Source organism: Heloderma suspectum, chromosome 1, assembly GCF_057233095.1.
Source record: "Heloderma suspectum isolate Gila_16-S chromosome 1, 16-S_ref, whole genome shotgun sequence".
Lineage (NCBI taxonomy): Eukaryota > Metazoa > Chordata > Lepidosauria > Squamata > Helodermatidae > Heloderma > Heloderma suspectum.
This window is the reverse complement of record NC_139458.1, coordinates 122,727,692-122,749,684: the sequence shown is the minus strand read 5'-3', so window position 1 is coordinate 122,749,684 and position 21,993 is coordinate 122,727,692. Positions and strand designations below refer to the sequence as shown.

The window sequence follows — 21,993 nt, the reverse complement described above, 5'->3', positions numbered from 1 at the left end:
TGCTCAGGCAGGATTTTGATCTGGCTATGACAAGAAGTCATGCTATATACACACTTGCATGTGTGCATGTCAACATCCTTCAGTTTATTTTTAGAATTGAGTTCTTAACATTGACAAATGCTATTTGGAAAGCCACATTTCAGTCTTGGCCATGGCTGTCCTTGGTTGTCATGATCTTGTGTTGTATGCCCAAATTATGGCCAAATTCAAAACCAAATGGATGTCCCCACTGATAGCCATCGCTCCACTGATTTTGACAGAGCAATGCTGACTTCTGTTATTCACTTGCTCCCTACTGTATGGGCCTGACAGGGAAACAACTGTCCAACCTCTCCAGCAGTTCTGGTTTCCATATTGTGCTCTGTGGAGTAATATTGAACAAATTATATTGATGTTGCTAATATTTTTAGAAGTGAAGCTATACATTGATGTCTTAAATCAGGGATGGGCAACTAGATGTTGCTGGACTGCAACTCCCATGAGACCTAGCTAACATAGCCAGTGGTGAAGGATGATGGATGAAGGGGTGGGCAACCTGTGACCCTTCAGATGTTGTTGGACTCCAACTACTGTAAGCCCCAGCCAGCATAGCAATGATCAGGCATAATGGTGGCTGCAGTCCAACAACATCTGGAGAGCCACAACTTGCCCGCCCTGTCTTAAATTCTGGTAGCCTTTCAAATATGCAGGCTGTTGCATGCCTTTCAGGCTTTTGTGAATATCATATACGGAGGTGTCTCTGTGAGAAAACTGAGAGATTATCTATTAATAACTGCATTGAAGGTACCTCCCAAGGCTGGCTTCCATCCAACAGGAGATTAAAGCTGATATCTACTGTGTATTTTCCTACATTCACATCTGAAACTATCAACCTGATTTATGGCACAGTAGTCATTGTTAATGGCACATGAAGGGAAGAGACAGATTTCACTCTTTGAATGTATTTGTTGGGAGTTTCCAATTAAATATTTCCACTGCAGGTTCAGAAGCTTATCTGTCTTTAACAGAAGACAAAGACAAAGTTGTTTCACCTGCGGCTTGTGTACATAGCCATGGGAGGTTCTTGTTATGTCACTTGCAAACTATTTCCTTCCTCTTTTGTGTACTGATGACAGAACAGATTCCTGTTAAGGTAAAGAGAGCCTTCTGTTCACACTACTTCAAAGGGGGGTCATGTTACAAAGGCAAGCACAATATGAGCGAGAGGGGGCCCAGGCAGAGAAGAACTGTAGCAAGTGCAGTTCTCATGTACATAGGCAAAATTACAGGGAGGAATTTGCCTGGAAAACAGGTGCTTTCCATTAGCAAACATAAAACTTCACTAGTTTCAGCTGAGTATTAACAATTCCTACAACATATGTCATTGATCTTCACTTGGTGAGTGGAGACCCAAAACTGGGTTGTGGGCCAACCTAAGGTGGGGCACAACTAGGGTGGTCATGGGCACATTGCCGAAAAAGAGGAAATGCATCACTGAAAAAGAGGACCAAATAAGATACAGATTTGAAAAATAATTGCATATGCTAATTTATATGTATGGTGCAAATTCAGAAGTAATTACTATCGTTTAAATAGAAATACATCCCACCATAGAGGGGAAACCATAACTGGGTGCCCTGTGGGTCTGCTCAATCTGCTGTCCAGGTGCTGTTGACAGTCAACTTCAAGGCCCCTGCTCTGCTCTGCTTTCTGAGGATTCTTTATCTTCAAACCAGACTTGGACTAGACAGCCCTTCAAATAGAGGACTGTTCTCTGTGAAGTAGGACACATGGCCACCCTAATAACCACCACCAATTTCTTCTGTCTTTTTAATTATTTTTAAAGGGGAAGTTAAAGAGGGTAAAGTAGAAGGATGGGGGTGTGGTGAGAGATAAAGTGTGTGTATGTGTGTGTGTGTGTGTGTGTGTGTGAGAGAGAGAGAGAGAGAGAGAGAGAAAGAGGCATAATAAAGTGTGTCCCTTGTAGCAGATTGAGGCTAATGGTGAGTCCCCTCCAGGACTAGTGGCATATATCATGTTTGTGTTACAATGCTCACGCTGCTTATTTGGCAAGGTTCAAGTATGAGAGAGCTTGCATGAATGTCCCCTTAAATTTAATGAGTGAGATTACTCAACTACCTTGCAAATAAGCTTCTTTAAAAGCTTAGATACACCACTTGTTCAAATAATATTAAATAATCCACTCTAATTTATCTGCAATGCACCTATGTTCAAATACTGGTGTGGTGTGTACTGGTTAAAAGCAGCGTGTCAAGGAGTCTGAGCTTAGAAACTCAGCTCAGTGATTTCTATTTATTACATTTCTATCTTAGCTTTCCACCAAGGAGCTTGAAGCAGTGTACATGGTTCTTCCCTCACCTTTATATCTTCCACACAACAGCCTTGTGAAGTAGGTTAGGTTGAGAGATGGTGACTGGCCCAAGGTTACCCTGCAAGCTTCATGGCTGAGTCAGGACTTGAACCTGGGTCTTCCCAGTCCTAATCCAACATGCTAACCACTATACCACACTAGCTGTACCCATAAACTCAGTGAATTGCCTTAGACCAGGCATGGGGAATGTGTGGCTCTCCAGATGTTCTTGGACTGCGGTTCCCAGTATTCCTCACTATTGGCCATGTTGGCTAGGGCTGCTGGGAGTTGCAACCCAACAACATCTGGAGGGCCACGCATTCCCCACTCCTGCCCTAGACAAGCCACTCTCTTTCAGACTTGGCCCTCCTCCCACATCTTCAGGTTGTTGTAAGGATTGCTGAGAGTAATTTCCTGTAGCTACACCAGTGGTACACTGGTGTTTCCTACAGGAAACGTACATTGCAGAGGACAGGTATGCGTCCTTAAACACTTTTCTCTGTACCAGGGAGCTTCTGTAGGTCTTGGCTCCCTAGCATGTTTCTGCTGCACATTTCACTGGTCATGATAAATTGTATATGTCTGTTGCAACAGTTGTTGGTCACATTTGGTGCTTGTTTGGGCTTTTTCACAGTATATTTTTAAATATTCAGTGAAAACATTTTGGGCTGAGACTGGCAGGGCACAAAAAGTAAACATGAATACCATGGGGAGGGGCCATAGCTCAGTGGCAGAGCACATGTTTGCATGCTAATGGTTCCAGGTTCAGTCCCTGGCATCCCCAGGTAGGGCTGGAAAAACTCTTACCTGAAACCTTGAAGACCTGTTGCCAGTCACTATCGACAATATTGGGCTAGATGGATGAATGGCCTTACTCAGTATAAGGCAGCTTCCTATGATCTTATGTTTTCTCTGTTCCTATGGGCAATGGCAGCTCCACAATACCACTTCCAACCTCCACTCAAAAACTATAATCTGTACAAAGTGTTATTTTCTTTGAGATATGTATTTTCCATTCTTCTGTTTGTTTTCTCTCTCTCTCTCTCTCTCTCTCTCTCTTTACATTCATAAGATCCTTCTCTTTCATTATTACTAACATTTATAAATTTGAAACCAAGTTAATTACTTCATAGGATGACAGTATCTCTTACACTAAACTAGCAAACTCTTAATTTTAACTAGGCAAGGTACTTTTGGATGCATTCAGATGTACATAATTGTACTGGTGAAATTACTGTCGAAGGGCACTCAGCATGTCTGATGCAGAAGTACAAACTTCCCTCCTAGATTGAGCTTGTGAAAAATATTCTCTTCCAGTTTGAAGCCAAAGGGCTGTGCATAGCACTGATTGGCTGGTCCTTGTATCAATCACAAAGCCACCTCTCCATTCTCAGAGCAGTTTTCAAGTGTAAAAAACCCTTGTGTTTTAAAAAAGGGGGGTTCTTGTTTGATCAAGTAAACATGCAAGTTGTTTTCAAAAAGTGCATAGACCTAGTGCTGTGCCAACCCCCCACCTGCCCTTTTGAAACCTCTTAATTTCCCTGTGAAAAGGGCAGTCATTTTTCTGCTTCTTTTGCCAGGATGTTGAGAATTTGGGAGAAGTTTCTTAGAGGGCAGGGTTTCAGTGCTTACCTTACTGTAAGGAGGTGGCTGAGGGGTTCGTGTGTGCTCCCCACCCTTTTTTTTTTTTTTTTTTACCATTTTTACCCCATTCTGTCCTTGCAGCCTCTCCGGCCTCTTGAGCTTTCTGAAAAGCCCCTAGAGGACTTAAGCAGGACTCCCTCCCTTGGGGCTTTCCTGCGGAGTGCCTGAAAGCTGAGTGAGGAGGAATTGTTGTTGTCGTCTTCTTGTTAAAAGGACCTTTAACACCATAAAACCAAACAAACATGCCTCGCTCAGCTTTCAGGCACTCAGCACAATGTGTGGATCTTGTGTGCTGGGAGTGTCGAGTGAGAGAGATTGGGGGTGATTCTGAATGAGAGAGAGAACTGTTGTGTTCAAAGGAACAGGGTTGTGTTTTGGGGCTCAGACCCCACCTCTGCCATATGTTCAGGTTCTTGGGCAAGTTACTTGGTTTTAACCCTCACCAGTTTGCCTTTCTGCAAAATGGGTGTTTTGTGACTCGCCACGGAAGCCATTTTGTGAACCAGCACTCCCATTGCAGCCATTTTGTGATGGCACCCGTGACACTGTCTCAAAATTCCAAATATGCCCCCTGGCCCAAAAAGGTTGGAGACTCCTGCTAGCGCAGAGTGAGGGGTAGAGGAAGAGACAATAAGCATTCAGTTCAGAGGTTGTACACATGTTATTTGAGGAGTGAAAGTAAGGGAAACAGCTCACCCCCACAGTCAAATTACCCACTCCTGTTGGAAAATATATTTGTATGTAACCTTTGTCTTTCATTCCTGTGGGGTTGTATTCACTGATTCACCAAATACATTTTTAATACTACTTTGTCAGTGTATTAATCCCATAGCGCAATAGACCACAGACCACATGCAACAGGAAATAGCTATGGATTACTAAAAGAGAATCTCAACGTCATTACCACACAAAAATCTGTTCCCAAGGATCATTTCAAGGTATGGATCACTGAAGTCTGTAAAGACCCAGCAGCACTGTTCTCCTTGTATGGGCTATATAGGAATGTTTGTGCAATGCAGAATATATAATCCTACCTATAAACTGTACCATTGCTGAATCAGTGACACTGAGCTCATACAATGCCTGGAGTGTATTGTAACCTCCACCCCTTCATATAATACCTGGTGGATGAGCAGGTGTGATTCATGTGAGCTGGTAATTCTTTCCAGTAGTAACTGGCTTTCGTGGTAGTTCTTTAAGGTCTCATTAGGTGGTGTGGAAAGTTGCAAAATGCTAGTGGCTGCAAGGAGGTGTTTGATAGCATAAGCTGGATGCTACTTATCCACCCTCCATGGAAACGAACCACAAATTACATGTAACATTGTGTTAATGATGGCTTCAAGTATCTGAGGTTGCAATAGAACATGTACAGCCTGATTCTCAATGGCCATTATTCAGCATCAGCCCATATAATGGCATAGAATTACACTAAAATGGCCAGAGGCCAATGTTTGGATGTTACACACAATTATTATTCTGTGGTTCTCAGTAGCACTCTCACCTGACTGTCTCCCTTCATATCCCCAGCTTATGTCAGGTGATATGGGAGAGAACCTGTAATCTGTTTAATAGTTCAACACCTAATTTCCTTTCAGTGCCTGTGAAAATTGGAGCTTGCTCAGTCATTTTGGTTAATGAGATTCTTTTTGCATGTGAAGGCTAAAGAGGAGCGAGGTGGGGAAAAAGTGTTATCACTTCCCCACCCCACCTGAGGAGAAGGCTGTGGTAGTTCATGGTTAGTGTTATTTCGTTTTATTTTGACAGGGCTCCTGTGCCTTTAACAGGGATATATCAAGGAACATTCAACCAGTCAATTTTTGCCAGAATGAGATACAGTGACAAGGAACATAATTTATTTTTCATTCAGTTGGATTATTTTCCTGATGGTTTATGCTATATGATGATTTCTGCTTCCAGGCAGCTCTTGCAAGCTGCTTTGAGTACCACACGATAGAAAAACAGGATATAAGCTTAGTTAGAAAAGTGTAGAAAAGTCTTCACGGGTTGAATCTTTGTTCTGTCATGCCCCTATTAAATGCATAGGGACTTTGCCCAAAGAAAAAGTAGCAACCTTACTCTTGGAAATTTTCCACTTGCGCCTTACCATGAACAACTGATAAGGTCATAAAGGTTGGTGTGCATGGCAGTAACACATTCCTAGGTACTGACACATTAACAAGGGATTCTTTTCCCCTTCAGTTCTAATGTGTGACCGACTATATTAGTCATAACTATGATGCAATTAAGTGAAATTAACTGCAAATGCAATCATGGAGACCTATATTCTTCCCAGGAATAAGTGAAGAAGAGAGCTATTTCCATTCCTATTACTTCTTTTTCCTTAATGACCAGGGGTCCCCAACATTTTTGGGATAGTGGGCACATCTGGAATTTTGAGAGAGCGTTGTGCGTGCTCTCACAAAATGGCTGCTATAAAATGGCTGCCTGGAGAGCATGGCCAGTCACAAAACACTAATTTCCCAGAAGGCAAACTGCTGAGACTAAAAGAAACGCAAGAACCTAAGTTCAAAGCAGACATGGGATCTGAGCTCCAAAACACAAAACCATCTTATGAACCCAAAAAAGATGGTACTGGAGGACAGCCCTTTGCTTTGCAGCATGCCAGCCTCCCAGTTTTTTAAAAAAAATGTAAAAAAACCCTTTTAAAATGAATTAAAAATCAGAAGAGGCAGGGAGGTGTCCGCAAGCACATTGATGCCCACAGGCACTACATTGGAGACCCCATCCTTAATCTTTCCCATTAGGATTAGATCCCACCCACATATTGTGCATTTCCATGTCAGAAATAGGCTATTGTATGTGATAATGTCCAGCTCTGAGTGGCTGTCAAGGGGATGGGAGACCAGAGGCTCTTGCCAGAAGGCATTACCAGACAGTGACAGAGGCATGGGAGCTCCTACCACAGAACTGTGCAGGAATGTGTCTTCTGAGTAGCTAGTACCAGCCATGATATCAGCAGCTTTTTTGCTGGCTGCCATCAGCCACTTAGGAGTACTGTGCTTACCCAGTGCTGAAAACATACGAATCTGCTTTAAACTGCATCAGAGACCATTGGTCCATCTAGTTCAGCATGATCTTCTCTGACTAGCTGTAGTTTTCCTGCTCTTGAGCAGAGGACTTTCCTATCACCTCCCACCAGAGATCCTTTAAAATGGAAATACCAGGGATTGAACCTGCAGCCTTCTGCAAAACATGTGGTCTGTCACATGAGCTTCATTAGCCTTTCTCTGTTTTCCCACTTTCCTCCAATTTTCTAGCCCTTTTCCAGTTTTTTAAAAAAGTAATAATAACTCAGTTGACTTTCCACTGTTTTGGAACACGAGTGGTGGATCCATTATCAATAGAAATCTCTCTGCTGCCAATGATAACACATAAGCAACTTTTCATGGCTTTCCAGTTGGCATAACTGGATATCTAGAGGTTAGGTGGTTGGTCTTGAAAGTTAACTATTCTAATGACAGATCTACCTAACTTTGTTGTGAAGTAGATCTATAGTTGGTACATTGCACCATTAAATCCTGAAGATCAGGTCTAGATAGGTTGCAGGATTCTTCTAGGAAATGGAACACTGTGCTTACTCTGGACTCTGTCCCTGCTGTAAGCCCTGTGCCTCACTTGATTCTCATCAGGAGCTTCAGTTCTGACCTGAGGAGCTAGCAATAAAACGACAGGCCTACATCATCCTAACTCCCATATCTGCCTTGCAGCTTCTTCCCTGTCATTTATGCTGCCTGCAGCTGATCCACCTATATAACCATAGCCTCCAAGTTTGGGCATGGATTAGGAAATAATGTTCAGAGGGCCCACCCACCCAGTCCACAGTCTTGGCCTGTGGCATCTCCAGATTCTTCATTTGCTGCCAATTGGCCAGAATAAGGCCTTGAGGCTGTTTCCCACATTACATTTTCCGGACTCAGAGATAATCTCTGAGTAGGAAAAAGCATGTTGTTTGAAGTTCACCACAAATGCTCTTGTTGCTGCACTTACATTGTTCAGATTGCTTCGATGTAGGAAAATGTGTGATGTGTGACATGACCATCTGGCACACTTTCCTCATCTTCATTATCCCCGTGTCCCCTTTCAGCTGATAGATGGATAAGGAACCCAGCCCCAGGCAGGTTTGATTGCTACTGGGGACAGCCCTTCCTGCTCAATCATTGAAAAATGTCCCTTTAATTGTAGTTGAACCCTCGCTGCTTTAGTTCCCCTTTCTAGTGACAATGTGGCAGTATCTCGTTGGTACTGGAACTCAGTGACTGAGTCCATACAACATGCTAACCCACACTCAAGGGTTGAGTATGGGTTGAGTGTAGGTTGTTGTTGAACCGTGGGCTGTTGTTGAAATGTGGGTTGTCATATTGTCTGAACCCAGCCACGATAACAATCCATCGTTTGTTAACCACAAACAACCCATGAAGAGAACCCATGATTTGTTGTTGGGTTGTGAACTGTGGTTGTTTGTAGTTAACAAACCAGGGATTGTTATCGTGGCTGGGTTCTGACAACACAACAACCCATGGTTCAACAACAACCCATGGTTCAACGACAACCCACACTCAACACATACTCAACCCTTGAGTGTGGGTTATTGTGTTATGTGAACCCAGTCAATGGGGGAAGGGAATTGATCTGCTATCGATAGATAGTTGTGCAATAGACCTGACATTGTGATACAGCTCCTCACTGTGGTTTCTTGTGGTTGCTTTCTTTGTTTACCAACATCTTTTTGTGGGGAGGGGAGGGCAGTATAAAATTGTTCTCAAATTTGAAAAATAAAATAAAAAGGTTTTTTTTAAGGAGAAGGGGAGAAGTATCATACTAGCTGAGGACTCCAGAGCAGCAAAGAGAGAGTTCGCAGCCCACAGGTAGTTGATATTTGTATATGTGTGCACATCGTATATGTATAAAGCAAACCAAAATGTATTCAAACTTGGGGTATAGCCACAAATGGTTCTGGTGCTATTCATTCAGTGTTTAATAAAAGCTGAACTGGATAAGGACTCCTGCACTGGTGCTATATATAGGCAAGAGCATAATAATTTCAAATAAATAAATAAAGAACACAACTTCCAAGAACTTAATTTTAATGGGTTGAATCCAGTTGTGTCATTCTGCTGATGAAGCAGTTCCATCAGTGGAACCAAGAGAGAGGTGATTACCTTTCTCCCCTGAAGCCACTGTAAACCCTCAGTATCTGCTTTGGGGGGCTGAGAAACATTCACAAGCAGATATTCAAGTGGTGCAGAGGGCTGCAGGGGGCAGGAGGGTGAGGGTAAGTCTCATCATGCTAGCAGATTACTGCTAGCGCTGTGTTGGATTTAACCCAGCGTTAAAAGTTAAATGAAGCTTAAGTGGGCAGCTGGTTGGCCACTGTGTGAACAGAATGCTGAACTACATGGATCCTTGGTCTGATCCAGTATGGATGTTCCTATGTTCTTAAGAAGACTCATAACATGATGCAGGCCAGCAAGATGGGAGTTACATCTTTCATCAGTCACTAGTGACCTCATCAGAGTTTTGGAGGAACCTGTAACACTCATGCAACTCAACCCCATACAGCAAGCACAAAAAGGATCAAGCAGCAACCAAACCAGGAGGTTTCCTATGGCCCCAACAATTCTTGTGGATCACCTGCTGCCATGCTTGATTAGCAGGGCCTTCTACCCTTTGAACTGTAGCAGTGTCCATGCAAAACTGGGTTTGTTAGAAAGCATGTCTATGAACTAGTGCTGTGCTGAAAATTTCTTCCATATTATTTTCAACCATTCTTATTCAATTTGATAGAAAAGAAATGGCTTTTGAAAAGAAATTGAAAAGAGAAGAAATTTCTGAGAAATTCTCATGGGTTGGATTCAGGATTCTTGTGCTTACCTTGCATATGAGGTGGCCAAGGTGTGTGCATGAATATCCTAACTTTCACTGTACAATCATCTCTCCACACCTTAGAGACAAGATATATCTGGGAATCATCCTCAGAAATTTAACATTTGGAAGATCCTGGGGAAGTTGCTGAACAAAGACTGTCAACTAGAGCTCAGCCAACATTTCTCAGAAGAGTCCTGAGACTCTTTTTCTTACTCCCCTAGAAATAAAATGCCACTTTGCAAAATTTCCTCAAATTTCTTCCCCATTTTGGGGTGAGTTTCACCTTCCCTCCCTACCACAATGCCCTAGAATGGTGCTAGGTATGGAGTATTGTGAAGAATGCAAAATGGGGGCCAGGCTCCAATACAGTTGCTGCTGTTGCCACTTGCAATGGCTGTGCAAAAACAAACAAAAACCTTAGGGAAGCAAAGAAGCTGTGCTACAACCCCTACCAATGGTGAGCCCTACCTGTGACAAACTGTTGGAGAATTTCTCCTCCCACTGGAGAAATTCGGTGAAATTGTCCCCCCAATTTCTCTGCCCACAAATAGGGTAGAGAATTTCAAGAGGTCATTTGTGCACAGCTCTACTATTAACCTTGGGAACCATCCCTCAGGGTGGGGAAAAAATAAAATTAAACCAAGAGCCCTATATTTACTTGTAGTGAAATGGCACACCCTAGGAAGAACCTCCCAAGAGCTCTGTGCATTTAAGTGCTATTTTAAGGGATTAAGTTGTGTTGTCATCTATATTTATTCATTTCCTACTTTCCTACAGTTTGTAACTTGCTCTTCCTTCAAAGAGCTCCCAAGTGGCCTCCCATCCAGACAGTGCTTAAGGCCATATCCACTTATGTGTAGTGTAGAATTGTCTCATGTGCTGCACCTCCATGGCTTGCACTGCTAAGTCCCTTCAGACATTTGAAGGCCTACGTAAACACTGCTTGCAAATGCATGTAACAAAACTCCGAGGGCCTCTTCTTTTTAGAGAAAATCTCAGCAGCGGACAATTTAGAGTGGAGAAAGGAGGTGCTTAACCATTTCCTTGCCTACGACTCCTCTGCTCAAAATGCCCCTGCAGCTGCTGCTCCCCCGTGGGGTTCAAAACACATATTTACTCTCACAAACAAACAAACAACTGGAAACCTGCATGGGGTGGATATATGGCTTTGGGGAGGGGCAATTTGGAGCAGAAGAGACGTGAGCCAAAGGAGGGTTAAGAATCCCTCCTTTGCAACTTCTCCACTCTAAAGTGTCTCCTCTCAAAGCTGCTTAAAATATAGACCAGCCTTTTCCAACCTAATGCTTTCCAGATTTGTTGGACTGCAACTCCCAGCATTCCCCAGGAAATTCTCAACACATTCCCAACACATCTGGAGGGCACCAAGTTCAGGAAGGCGGTTACAGAACATCAGAGTTCCATTGCATGCATTTGTGTGTGATGTTTTATTAAGCCCCTCAACTCCTTATATTATCAGCCCAGTGCTACAGAAGAAGAAATGGGCTTAAAGCTCGGTATAATTGGATGTTGCTCAGTAGGTTGGTAATACAAATTCAGTGCTGGGTTTCTGATTCACATTACTGGGCCAAAACTATTATTATTTAGTAGTAGTGGTGGTAGTAGTAGTAGTATTTCATCACCTTTCTCTTTCTTTGAGGCAACTTACAACAAAATTATTAAAGCATATACACACACACACACACACACACACACACATATATATATATATATATATATATAATAGCTAAAAATAAAATACCCAAACTTAATAAAAATAACTAAGAGTGCAATCCTATGCACTTTTAGACAGCAGGGTCAGCCCTGGTTAGTACTTGGATGGGAGACCACCTGGGAATCAGGCTTCCTGCACTTAGCAGGGGTTGGACCCGATGGTCTTGTAGGCTCCGTCCAACCCTATGATTCTATGAGATCTATGAGAAAAAGGTCCTGCAACTCCCAGAATCCCTATAGCCATGCTGGCTGGGGAATGCTGCAAGTTACAGGACTTTATTCTATCTAAACATGCATAAGATTGCGCCCTAAAACAGTTTGGGCCATCTTTATTAATTAATTAATTTTATTTGTATTCCGTGTTTCTCCCAAGAAAATGGCAGTCAAGGTAGGTATCAGTCTGGGCTTCTGTTTAGCCTTGAAGCATCTAAGAATTTGATGTTGTCTGTGTCTCTGTTGTCTCCTCTTTTCCTAGGTTACTCAGGGTGTAGTACTTGGAAGATTAACTAGTCGCTATACGGAGCGGACTCTGCTCATGTCGAGTGCCATAGTCTCATGTGGAGTGGGCATTGCTATGGTAAGACTCTGGGCATGCAAGTACATCACCTGATTAGGCTGTGCTTGAATAGGGTACACTTGATGATATGCAGCTGAATATATGACGATTCTTGTGTTTGATGTAATGTGAGGTGATCTGAATGCTCTATCTGTGGTCTTATATTGGTGATGGTCCATTCACACATGCAGCAGTCATCAAGTGATGAGCATCCATGAGTGAACCAGGCCAGTGACTTTCCTGAAGCCAAATAGATTTTTAAAATCCATATTGGTAACTAACTTAAACATTTTGTGTTTATTTGATATAATCAAATAATTTAGTATATATTTTGTCTTCTAAATACTGTGATAATGAAGAGGTGTTGCTGTGCATTACTAAAGCAACGAAGGAATATATTTATCTGCCCAAAGCCAAAATACAGCCTGTCTGAGTTGGCCCACAGCATTTCTTTGGGTGCTAGCAGGATGGGATTCTCTCATTCATGCATTTATCCCCATGGATTTCTGAGATGGCATCAATACATTCAGGAGAAACCTAAGCAGAGCTCCATCCATGAAACCATGTCATTCCCAGTGAACAATGATAACGCCCCTTAAAATAATCATTTGGAGGTTACCACTAACTGTAGTTGGCCTGATTCAGACATTGCAGCAACCCATTTGGATGTCTCACAACTTGGAAGCAGATGAAGGAATTTACACAGGAAAAGGCAAGAGGGAGCACCCAAAATCACAGCACATTGCCAGTCTTCCAGACCATAATTTGGAAGGTTGTCCAAATTGAGCGTTCATGCTGGAATCGATCATCCAGGCAAAACTGTCTCCTAACTTCAGCCCCTGTTGTCAGCTTGCTTTGAAGACCACAGTCAGTTCATGCCCACAGGACAGAGGTTCTCACACTGTGGTCCATGAGCTCCATTCAGGTGGTCTGTGGAATAGTTGCAGGACAGTAGAACAAGGGTATGGAAACTCTTTCACCCTGAGGGCTGAATTCCAGTTAGGAGAAGCTCTCAGGGTCCACATTCCAGTGGTGGGCAGCGCTGAAGGCAGAAGGAGGTAGGGCCAAAAATACCAGCATATTGTAGCTTAGAAGCTCCTACTAACAATAACTAAGCCTTAGGAGAGGCATTTTGACAATTCAGAATGGGGGGAAACTGCACCACAGCCAGGAAACCACAGAACAATCAGTGTTGGGGGGAAAGGCCAGGGGAAAGGGAGGTAGACATCTGGGGAACCCTGGAGGATAGGATTTGATCCCAAGACAGACCAGATTTGCCCCCCAGCCTTAAGGTTCTGCATCCCCTCTAATAGAGAATATCTGTACTTGGCCCTTCATTTGATTTATTTTTTCTGACCATGGACAGCAAGGTCATTTTGACCACAGCCAAATTATCAGACAGGTCAACAAGGCCTTGATCAAGGGCCTGTGATTTTCATTATGTGGCTCCGGTGCAGTCTGCGAATTTTTCCCTAAACATTTGCCAGTTAAAGGGGCTTTTCTCAGTAACCTGGCCTGAGGCCCACAATTTTTATAAAATGGTGCTGGTTTTGACAATAATGCCAGCACTGAAGAAAAAGACCTTGTTAAAATATGAGTTAGGTCTGTGCTTTGATTTGTAGAACAAAAACGAAGTTTCATAAATGCTCTGTTGAGACCCCAAGCAATTTTCAAGTGGTGTTCAGGCAGGGTGGAGTTTGAGAAGCGGTTTACGGGGAGGCTGGAGTTTGCTGGTGTGGGACATCTCACCACATCGCCTTAAAGGGAAGGGGCCAGAAGGGGCTTTCCATGACAACTGTTGATAGGGAAATGCAGCTGCAGTGTCTGTTTGCAAAGGATTTAAAAGTCGTGTGTGCAATGGGCTGCGAAGAAAAGATTCATCTCTGGAGGTGGGTATAAACATTGGAGCTCTTTGCAAGGAAAAAGCTATCTTGACACATCTTGGCCCGAGCATGTGAACTAAGCGTGTAGTTTATAGATTTTATGACATAAAGTGATTTTATGAGCTCTACTGTTCTTTTATGAGGAAGACATTTAACCAAGATCTCAAGTTACATATCCTGCCCTCCCCCCGCCGGTACAAATCACTTCCTCCCAATGGCCTCCAAAATATGCCGAGCTGAAATTAACAGAGAGGCCAGCTGTGCTGAAAAGAAGCCAGCAAAAGGTTAGGCAGCAGATGAAGAGAACTGAGGGGAAATAGAGAAGGGTAATGAACAGAATGCACAAAGTCTCAAACCTGGATCAGCCAGCATTCAGCCTGATAACTTTTCTGAAGAGCAATCCAGGTCCAATGGCCCAGTCAGCCAGTCCTTCCATAGGAAGAAACTATAGTCATGCGGAATGACCATAGCTCAGAGCTAAAGTGCATGCAGAAAGTCCCAGGTCCAATCTCTGCCATCTCCAGTTAAAAAAATGATCAGGCAGTAGGTGATGGGAAATTCCTTCTGCCTGAGCCCCTGGAGAGCATTGCCAGTCAGAGTAGACAGTGCTCTGGGCTAGAGGGACAACTTGTCAGTGGAGGCTGGTGGCTCTGATTTTGGTGGGGCTATGAATCCCTTCTGGGTTTCAGTCAGAACCAGCCAGAGCTCTAAAGGAGCTATCCAAAGCACTGAACCTATTTGGGGGGTTGGGGTTCAGCACTTTGGATAGCTCCTTTAGAGTTCTGGCTGGTTCTGACTGAAACTCAGAATGGATCCATACCCCAATTGAAATCGGGGCCGCCAGACTGCACTAGACCTGGTCTAAGGCAATTTCTCATGTTCCCCGCTCCAGTGTCCATAGTGTCAAGTCCTACTCTCTCAGCCTACAAACAGCCTTGAACCTGATTCTAGAACAGTTGTCTGGATCCTGAGCATAGCTACTGTCTATAGGCTTGGGGACCACTTCAACCAAGATTTGAAGGAAAGGGTGGGGTATTCTGGAAATTTTTTTTAAAAGTGCTGTTTTTCTACAAATGTATCCAAATCAATGTATAACCATAAAAAAAGAAAGAAATCACGTCCTGTTCAAAACTGACAATGCTAAAAACATTAATCCGCTGCAAAAACAAGCAGCAGCAATGATCAATAAAACAGCAAATAAAAACCAGTAACAACAGCAGAACAATATATTTAAAAGCTTTGTTAAATTAGAAAGTTTTGACATGGTACCTATATATAATGAATGAAGGCATCTCCTGAATCTGTTTGGGGAGGTGGCAATACATTAGATGGTATGACACACCTGGAAACAAAATACAGGCATCATGTATCGTATTTAACTGTGTGTGTTGTTTGGCTCTTTTGAATATATGTGGGTAGGGTGGGGGTATCATTTTTTTCCTGATCTTAACTCTGCCTTATCAAGATGCTAAAGAAAAACCCACATCCATGCACCATTCAAACATGATACACCAGGCACATATCTTAACCTCAGACGGCATACCTGAGTACACAAAAAATCCTGTTTGAGACAGCTTTGGGCCTGATGAAGTTCCCCCCACCCCATCTCAAGATCTCAAGGTGTCATGACAGCAAACACAATAAGGAATGCAGGAAGCAGCAATATTTCTGTTACAGAAGAATGTTTTAATATATTTATTTCCAAAGCATTCTTAAGGAATGATAGAGCTGCAGATCATGGACGGGGGGCGGAGGGGAGCGAGAGAGCTGTAAACAGCCTTCAGAGCCATCATTCACTACCAGCCATGGGTTCCACACCTTTTATTGGTATCCTCCATGTTATATTTCATGCCCATTGATTCCATATTTCTCTGAACTTCCATTCATGTTCAGTAACCTTCACTAAACATCAACATTTGCAGGTCATGACAGCCACATTTGGGGGCGCTTTCCCTCCCTTGCTGGATATTATAAAATGAACAGTGTAATACCATGAGTAAATTTTCAGTCTTAGCAAAGGAGCCTCTGTAGACAACAGTCAAAACTCCTACCACATATACACCTTTAAAGGACATATCGATTCAGAGCACAATCATCAGGGAGGCTTCTGTCTATCGTATGCCCTGCCAGCAGGAGCCAGGAAGGGCAGGAGCAGGATGATGGCGAAAATGTCTCCCATTCCTCTTTTTTTTTTTTACGACCTTGTTCTGAGCAAGATGAGCAATGGAGAAGCTTTAGGGTCCTGTGGATCCTTGTCTTATGTATTTATTACATTTATATCCTGCCTTTTTTCCTCCTTAAGGAACCCAAGGTGGTGTACATAATCCCCCTCCTCTTCTATTTTATCCTCATAACAACAACCCTGTGAGGTAGGTTGGGCTGAGAGCCTGTGACTGGCCCAAAGTCACCCAGTGAGCTTCCATGGCCGAGTCTTCCGATGTTGGGACCTCGGAAGCACAACAGCCACAGTGCTTTCCGCAGCAGCTGTGAGGGGTGGGGGAGTGATCCAATCTCAGATTCCCCCTTCCTCTGTCATAACAGTGTCTACAGCCTGGGCGGGGGGGTCCACCAGGCTTTCCCAGGAACCACAGTATTGCTCTGCTCAGGACTTGTTTGTTCCCCAAACTATTTTAAAGGTTGTGTGTATGCATGCACACATACGTGCGCCCCTGGGAAAGAGAGTTGACTGGGCAGCAAGGAAGATCGGGAACTGCCTGATACAAGGACAAAGAATTATATACTCTGAGTAGCAGTGACTCACCAGGGCCTCAGGCAATGGCCTTTCCTACTACCTGCGACCTAGTCCTTTTAACTGGAATTCCAGGGATGAAAGCTCTGTATGCAAAGTACGATCTCTAGCAAGTTGAGGTTGGTGGCTCTGATTTCGGTGGGGATGTGGATCCCTTCTGCGTTTCAGTCAGAACCAGCTAGAAGGAGCTATCCAAGTTTCAGTGGCTTGGATAGCTCCTTCAGAGTTCCCGCTGGTTCTGACTGAAACCCAGAAGGGATGCACAGCCCCACCAAAACTGAAGCCACCAGCCTCCAGCTGTCTCTACCACCAAGCAATGATCTCCATGATCTTGGGGAATTAATACGAATCCATTCCCAGATTTAGGACCTGTGCCTAAGCGTGTCTTCAGTGCTGTTTTTTTCCAGTGATAAGCATGTGTGCTTTGAGCATTTGTGCTATAAGAAAATGATTACTCTTGCTAATTATGCATACTGATTTGCATTTATAGTTGGGAGACATGCTGGCTTACTAAAGCTCAATCAATTCATCAACAACTGAGCAAGCCAAACAGGTTCCCCAAATTACAGTATTCTGCTCTACATAATGTCCTGCTGCTTGAATGCAATAAGCAAAGTTTGGTTTTAATTATCTGAGCTCATATATCACTGATAAATATTCTGCAGGCTGTCTTAGGTAAGTAATGAACCCTTGAATGGGGCATCACAGCTTTCTGTGCTGTTCACTTGCATGGCTCTTTCCCACAGCATTTGCATATCTCTTTCCCACCACATTTTTTTTAAAAAAACCAAAGCCTCAGGAAGCTGTGTGTGTGTGTGTGTGTGTGTGTGTGTGTGAGAGAGAGAGAGAGAGAGAGAGAGAGAGAGAGTGAAATGGCACATTGCAAAGTTTTGCTCTGAGGCAATGATTCAACTCTGATAAAGGGAAATGTGGAATTCTCGCAAGAGGAGATTCTTACGTACACCGGTTTCTTTCTTGAAGTAATGCCGTATTAATGGTGCAGGGCTTTTCTCTTAAGCCATATACATTGGTGCATATTCATGTTTCCAGCTGTAAAGGTGAATGGTCTAAACCAGTGATGGTGAAAGAGATGTAAAGCCCACAGGCTGTATCCATCCATCCAGGGCTCTCTCTGGCAGGCAGAGCCCTGGTGCCAATTTGCCTTGGGTCATTCATCCTAGGAGAAAGGAGGAAGAGACTTTTCCCAGTCTGGGGAGAGGGTCAGGGCCTGGGCAAATCAGATGCAGCCTCCTGTCATTGATCTAAGCAATTTCTTTTGACTGCAGTTCACAATGCATTTGTACTAGAGAGATCTTAATAAATTAAGGCATTAAAAATGCAGGCAGCCTGCCATATTTGTTTGCTGGAGGGCAGGGGGAATCTAAATAGTCTCACTTAATAACATGAATATGACCATTGGAAAGCCATAAAATATTGAGTGAGCTTCTGAGGTTCATCTGCAACACACGACAATCTTAAGATCGGTAGCAGCAGCTAGTGATTCAATTAGCTGAAGGCTCCAGCAGCCACTAGGTAGGAATTAAGAGGAGAGAGAAATTTCTACCTATAGTTGGAAGCCCCAGGAAGGGGCAGTGGAGGCAGGGGGTGCTGCAGTCAGCACCATACAAGTGCACAGTTGCTGACTGGATAGTCACACCCCTGCTGACATCAGCAGCCTACATCCACGAGAGTGACTATCCAGTCAGCAACTGTGCGCTTGCACAGTGCCAGCTGTGGCACCCGCCTGCCTCCACCACCACCCTCCTGTACTTAAAGATGTGGACAGAAGGTCTTCTCTCAGTGAGCATGCAGCGGCTGCTAGAGGTTTTGCCTAGCAAGCCACTTCACTGGCTGAAGAGGCTCTTTGCAGATGAATTAAGTTACTTCATGTCAAGTGCAAAAACAAAAAGTTCAGATTGCACCAATGGGACCAAGATGCAGTGGCTGCTCTCCTTCTGAAAATCAAAAAGCCCCTAGTAATTCAGATATGTCTCTGGCTCTAATTGGAACATGCAGGTCCCTTGTAATAAAATCTAATAATAAGCTACCTAATAATGTATCTGCCAAACTACCTAATAAAAGCAGTGGCCATTTGTTCCAGAGCTATGGAACGTGGTGGATGTCTTTGTCTTTAATAAGGCTCCATCTCCAGGGCAATCTCTTTGGAGCTCTCCCAATAACCTGTGGCTTCTCTTCAGCCTAAGTGATTTATGCAATTAGAGTGGAGCACAGCAGCTCCTCTGGATTGGCAAAATTGGCCTCCATCACATTTGTGAAAGCTGAGGATCTATCTTGCTGTGTTTGGCTTTGTGGAAGTTAGCAAGAAAGTTTTCCTGAATACTGATCCACCACGCACACACTGTGATCTTCCAATGCTGGCATTCTAAATGTCTTTGCTGCTTTCCCCCCACCTCCCAGGTCTTGATGACCAATGTGGTCCATTACTGCATCATTGTGCCCCCCATGGTGTTCTCCTTCAGTACTGTCAGTGTCATCACGGACATCATCCTGACCAAGTCTGTCCCGGCTTCTGACACTGGTAAGACTTGCTCCTGTGCTGGACTTTTTTCCCCTCTTCCCTTTTTCTTACTAAACCTTTCAGATGCACCACTTGGTTCTGGTTCACTGCTTGGAAAAGCAGTGTGTTGGCAAACGTGTAGCCATGCTTTGCCAGGGAACTCTTTTGTCACCAACCAAGTCTTAGAGTTCTGCAGGAAGCATGCCAAGTTCCAAAGTCTCTGCACATCTCACAGAATTTGCCTTGGAACAAAGGCGAACCTATACTGGAGTTGCGGGTCTGCCAAGCCAGTGAATGCTAGTTAGGGCTGGTATGACATGGATGACGGCAAGCAAGGCAGTGACCCATATTACTGAACAAGCCAGTTGCAAAAGGAAGACGTAGAACCTTGCAGCATTTCCTGAGACTAATATTCTTGTGAATGGCTTTGACCTAGATGATACATGGCCTCATCTGTATCTTGAGACCTCCTTAAGTGCTCTTTGTGTGAATTGGCACCTTTACATCATGGAGCTACCAAGTAGCTGCACACTAGGGCTGTGTGGGAACCCCCTGATCCAACTCGGAAGCTGCTTTGTGGCTTTGGAGGTGGGCCTGATTCGGCTCGTGCTGATTCGGGGCCCCCCCGACCTGACTTGTCCCTGAACCTGGCACAGGATTTGAATCCCACTTTGGGCCCCTCCTGACGCCCCCGCACAATCCCCCAGCTCCTTACTTGGGCTGCTGCTTCCACCTCTGCTGCCTCCTCCTCTGCTTCCGCTGCTGCCACTGCTGCCACTGCCTGCTGCCGCCCTCTGCCGCCACCAGCTCCTGAGCCTGGATCATATTTTTAAAACCACGGCTAAAATGAAGTTTGGAGCTGGTAGGCCAATATGGTCTGGGCATCTCCAACTCTCTCAGTTCTTAGAGGATGCAAATGATTTCAAAATGAAGACACGGAGGGGGAGAGGTTGAAAGCAGCCGCTGGAACTGGTCCAGGATTCTTCTTGAAAGGGCTCTTGTAATGAAAATGGAGCCTGCTCTGCTCGTTTCCTGGGCCCAGAGGTCAGCTGCAGTCACATATGAAAGCTACTTCAGTGCCCTCGTCCCAGGCTTGATTTGCATAGATCACGAGGTCACAATTCAGAAGGATTGTCAATGTCTGCTTGAGAGCAGCAAAATATTGGGAATATGGCTCAGGAGCAAAGATGGGACCGAGAGTCCAGTGGAATGAAAGGCTGTGTGTGGGTGCACACATGCATGCACGTGCATGCGTGCATGCAGGGAATCAAGGGTTAGCATAGTTGGGCGGCCCCCTTCGTGGATCACTGCCTTGTTGTGGCGAAGGGGCTTGCGTAACTCAGTGAAGCCATAAGCTATGCCGTGCAGGGCCACCCAAGACGGACAGGTCATGGCAGAGAGTTCTGACAAAATGTGGTCCACTGGAGAAGGAAATGGCAACCCACTCCAGTATTCTTGCCAAGAAAACCCCATGGAACGTATCACAAGGCTAAAACATATGACGCCGGAAGATGAGCCCCTCAGGTCGGAAGGTGTCCAATATGCTACTGGGGAAGAGCAGAGGGTATTTCCAAGTAGCGCCAGAAAGAGTGAAGCGGCTGGGCCAAACCCGAAAGGACACTCAGCTGTGGATGTGTCTGGTGGTGAAAAGAAAATCCGATGCTGTAAAGAACAATATTGTTTAGGAACCTGGAATGTCAGATCAATGAATCAAGGTAAGCTGGAGGTGGTCAAACATGAGATGGCAAGATTGAACATCGACATCTTGGGAATCAGCGAACTAAAATGGACAGGCATGGGCGAATTTAATTCAGGTGACCATCATATCTACTATTGTGGGCAAGAATCCCTTAGAAGAAATGGAGTAGCACTCATAGTCAACAAAAGGGTGGGAAAAGCAGTACTGGGGTACAATCTTAAAAATGATAGAATGATCTCAGTACGAATCCAAGGCAAACCATTCAACATCACAGTAATTCAAGTCTATGCCCCAACCACTGATGCCGAAGAAGCTGAGGTTGATCGGTTCTATGAAGACCTACAACACCTTCTAGAACTAACACCAAAAAAAGATGTCCTCTTCATCATAGGGGATTGGAATGCTAAAGTAGGAAGTCAAGAAATCACCGGGATAACAGGCAGGCATGGCCTTGGTGTACAAAACGAAGCAGGACAAAAGCTAATAGAGTTTTGCCAAGAGAACATGCTGATCATAGCAAACACTCTTTTCCAACAGCACAAGAGGCGACTCTACACATGGACATCACCAGATGGTCAATATCGAAATCAGATTGATTATGTCCTTTGCAGCCAAAGATGGAGAAGCTCCATACAGTCAGTAAAAACAAGACCTGGAGCTGACTGTGGCTCAGATCATGAGCTGCTTCTTGCAAAATTTCGGCTGAAATTGAAGAACGTCGGGAAAACCACTAAACCATTCAGGTATGACCTAAATCATATCCCTTATGAATATACAGTGGAGGTGAGGAATAGATTTCAGGGATTAGACCTGATAGACAGAGTGCCTGAGGAACTATGGATGGAGGTCCGTAACATTGTTCAGGAGGCAGCAACGAAATCCATCCCAAAGAAAAAGAAATGCAAGAAAGCCAAGTGGCTGTCTGATGAGGCTTTACAAGTAGCTCACGAAAGAAGGGCAGCGAAAAGCGAGGGAGA

General features: G+C 44.2%; 1 protein-coding gene across 5 annotated transcripts in view; it reads left to right on the top strand.

Moving 5' to 3' along the window:
* The window catches only part of SLC67A1 (solute carrier family 67 member 1), a 103,548-nt gene that overhangs the window by 73,037 nt on the left and 8,518 nt on the right, over window positions 1-21,993 (top strand). The window contains exons 9-10 of one of the 5 annotated variants that reach the window (XM_084855648.1): window positions 12,087-12,188; window positions 19,218-19,338. In XM_084855648.1, coding sequence (XP_084711774.1) covers window positions 12,087-12,188; window positions 19,218-19,338 — 223 coding nt within the window. Of the gene's footprint in view, window positions 1-12,086; window positions 12,189-19,217; window positions 20,845-21,993 lie in introns of those variants that run through there. The other 4 variants (XM_084855656.1, XM_084855641.1, XM_084855633.1 and 1 more) reach the window with 4 other exon arrangements.